General features: G+C 46.3%; 1 protein-coding gene across 1 annotated transcript; it reads right to left on the bottom strand.

The window, feature by feature from the left end:
• Positions 1-1,772: 1,772 nt before the first annotated feature.
• On the bottom strand, positions 1,773-2,826 carry LOC125534892 (uncharacterized). The gene is made up of 5 exons (XM_048697947.2): positions 2,717-2,826; positions 2,413-2,632; positions 2,121-2,318; positions 1,866-2,039; positions 1,773-1,796 (listed from the first exon to the last, which is right to left on the bottom strand). The coding sequence occupies exons 1-5, from the start codon at positions 2,824-2,826 to the stop codon at positions 1,773-1,775; spliced, it is 726 nt and encodes a 241-aa protein (XP_048553904.2).
• Positions 2,827-3,474: the final 648 nt, after the last annotated feature.

Raw genomic sequence — 3,474 nt, 5'->3', positions numbered from 1 at the left:
TTCCGGGCACGGTTTATATATAAGCCGGGTGCAACCGCGAACGCACGGTTTATATATAAGCCGGGTGTAACCAGGAACCGCACGGTTTATATATAAGCCGGGTGCAACCATGAACCGCACGGTTTATATATAAGCCAGGTGCAACCGCGAACCGCACGGTTACTATATAAGCCGAGTTCCTCCGACAACAGCACGGTTTTTATATACATATATAAGCCGGATGCTGGTTAACTGAGGCACACGGCTTATACAGCCTGCCCGTGTGTCCATATGGTCTATAAGCCAGGTGCTTGGTGCTGGGCTACACGGCTTATAGGTTGGTCGCAGCTATATCTCTTATAAGCCTTATAACATTTTTTTGGTACTCGCTTCAGGGAGCAGCAACAACATATATATATAGTAGTACATCTATCCAGCAACACATATATCCAGCGGTACATGACCATGACCAACAAATATATATCCAGTAATACATATATCCAGCCGTACATGAGTGCAAAGTCCACATATGCAACAAAAGATCACAAACGGAAGGACCGTAAGTTTCAGGTCCACACAGTGCATACATATCCAACGAAGGTTCACAACAACATACATACATATGCAACCAGAGGTTCACAAATTAAAGGATCATGAGTTCCAAGTTCACACCAAGCCATGCAATGAGCTCCACCGCAGCATATATGCCCACCGTCAACGCCATCCACAATGCAAACCTATAAGTCCATTCTCACACGCATGAGTTTGAGTTTCTAAAGTTAAGTTGCAAAGATGGATAAGGCATAAGAGTCAACAAGAATCAACATATGAGGCTTAAATAGAAGCTAGGAAGTATGTACAATATAAGCATCAACACTTGTGGACTCTACCATCAACGATGCACAAGTTTTAAGTTGAGAAGCACAAGCAACGAGAAGACGCAAGCATCAACAATGGACAAACATAGACAACTACCTCAAGTGATCATTGTTGCGGGGAGCGAAGCGACATGAACCATAGTGGGTGTCACTGGACTTGCTTGGCCAGGTGAAGATCCACCTACCACACAGTTATTGGAGCCTTGTCCTGACTGAGAAAACTTGAAGCACGAGAGGATGAGATGGTAAGATTCATGATCTTCAAGCATGATGGTAAGATGCATGATTGAAAAGTTGGAAGACTTACAAAGTTGAAATTAGGAAGAGTCGGAAGAGGAGGAAGAACGGGCAAAGTGGAACCCTGCATATTATTTCTGAGTTGAGCAAATGTCTCCTGCAGGATTGCCTGTTGTTTAACCATGAATTCTTGCTGTTGAAACAAGGCCTGCTGCATTTTCATGGCTTCCTCCTCTCGAAGCATGGCATTGGCCTACAATATGCCATCACAACAAGTTCACCATCGTTGCAATACAAAGAAGAAATCACAAGGAAGGTCGATGAAGCAAAAGATACCTCGAGTTGATGGAGCATGTGCAGCCCAGGCTGTGGGCGACGCTCTATAGCAGGACCTGAGCTCGATGTGGTAGCACGAAGGTGAGAGAGTTTTGGGATGTCCTTCTTACGGATGGCACCGTCGCCAACATATAACCGGCCACCCTTCTTGCCCTCTCCCGACCGGAGGGAAATTGTAGCGTCAATGTCCTATGAGGCCGGATCAGAGTCAGGCCCGTTGTGCTCCTTGAACTTCCCACTGTATGCATCAATCCTCAAGCCAGCGCCTGGGTTGACCCACCCCCCTTCCGGTTTTTTTGACTTGCGGGAGAGACATAATCCCGTGAAGGTATTGAGCTTCTCTTAGCCCTCACCTCTCTCCCTATTCTGCAATAGAAGCAATAATATCCATAAGAGCACAAGTTTAGAAGTTGAGAAGCCGAATGATATTATTACCTTCTTCTGCACGTAAGCGTGGAGGTTGAGGTTGCCTTGAAGGTGTACCGGATCACCCATCAAGGCACGCCGCTCTGAAGCCATTCGATGTTGGACCCTCCACTCCGGGTCTATCCATTTGGATATGATTTGCTGGTAGCAAGGAACATTGTTGTTGCACCACGAGGGAACCGCCTGAAGTATGCCAAATAAATCCAACTTAGGAATGAAAGTAAGTTGTTTTGATCCAGGCAATCATAAGTAAAAGGAAACTACCTTCATGTACATGGAACAGGTGAGATGCACTCTCCGGGCTAGAGACTTTTTGAGAAGCATTTTGCGTTCGTGCGCGAAATACTTCACCACAGCATCAACGCGCGCCTCATAGGGCATGTCTTGGACAATCTTCTTGGCAATCACCTCCACAACCTCATTAGCTTCATCCTTCATACCCTCGGCGCAAGTAAAGAAGTCCTGCCAAAGTGCATAAGAGGATAAACCAGTTATTAGTGCAATGATTTTAAAGATTGGCAAAGAAATAACTATGAAAATTGACAAAGAATTTTACCCAAAAATCATTGACCACCCGCTCGGCGGCACTACCATACACCCTGCCCCACTTGCCTTTGGTATCCGAAGCTCGTTTCCAATGCTCCCAATACCAAGCTGGCTCCTCCTCACCGTCTCCTATGGGGACCAGGCCAGGGTAATAATGCCTGCAAAGACATCCAATGATGCTGCTTGGCTGGCGTGGCACTTTTATGTCTTCTCCATCAACCACCAAGGCCCTGCACAATGAAAAGGCAATTAAGTTAGTATCTGCAAAAATCTTAAAAGTAAAGACGCAAGTAAGAGTCCACACAAACACTTACCTCAGACCGGCTGGTTTGACAATGGGGCCCTTATGTGGATATGGTCGCGAAGGGAGCGTGGACACCCCACGCAACCAGATTTTTCTCTCCTTAGGAACCGGCCATTCCATCTTCTCTGCTGATGTCTCCACCTCATACTCTCCCTCCTCTAACTCCTCCTCCACAACCGGCTCCTCCTCCCTCTCCTCCTCCGACTCCTCCCTCTCCTCCGACTCCTCCCTCTCATCCTCCTCCACAACTAGCTCCTCCCTCTCCTCCTCCGCTTCCTCCTCCGACTCCTCCTCGGAATGGACGGAGGGGATAGGGCTAGCAACACGGGATACAGTGGTACGACCACGTCGTCTACCTCAGGTACCATCCACCGTGGCTCGCTGTGTAGGTTTGGCCCTGCCTGCCTATGTGGAAGTTGCCGCACCGGTGCCCTTCTTTATGACCCTCCTCACCTTGCCTAACCTTTCAATCACATTGCCAATGCTTGCAAATTTGATCCTTTTGTTGCATGGCATCTTTCAGTCACCTGCTATGAGAAAGAGTAGTTCAATTAGTTCATGTTGAAAACTTCATATGCAAAACTAAAGCAATTTAGAAATGGATGTTTAAAAGTTCATATGCAGAAGTAGAGCAATTCAGAAGTCTATGTTTAAAAGTTCATATGCTATCATAAAAAAATCATATGCATGTATTTACAGTGACAACACTTGTATTTCCATAACAAAAACAAATATGTGCTCTGGCCACTCCTTTCTAATATACCATGT

The sequence above is a fragment of the Triticum urartu genome, chromosome 6A, assembly GCF_056163025.1.
Source record: "Triticum urartu cultivar PI428250 chromosome 6A, HENAU_Tu73, whole genome shotgun sequence".
Classification (NCBI taxonomy): Eukaryota; Viridiplantae; Streptophyta; class Magnoliopsida; order Poales; family Poaceae; genus Triticum; species Triticum urartu.
The sequence above is the reverse complement of the archived record's forward strand: the minus strand, read 5'-3'. Positions and strand labels throughout refer to the sequence as shown.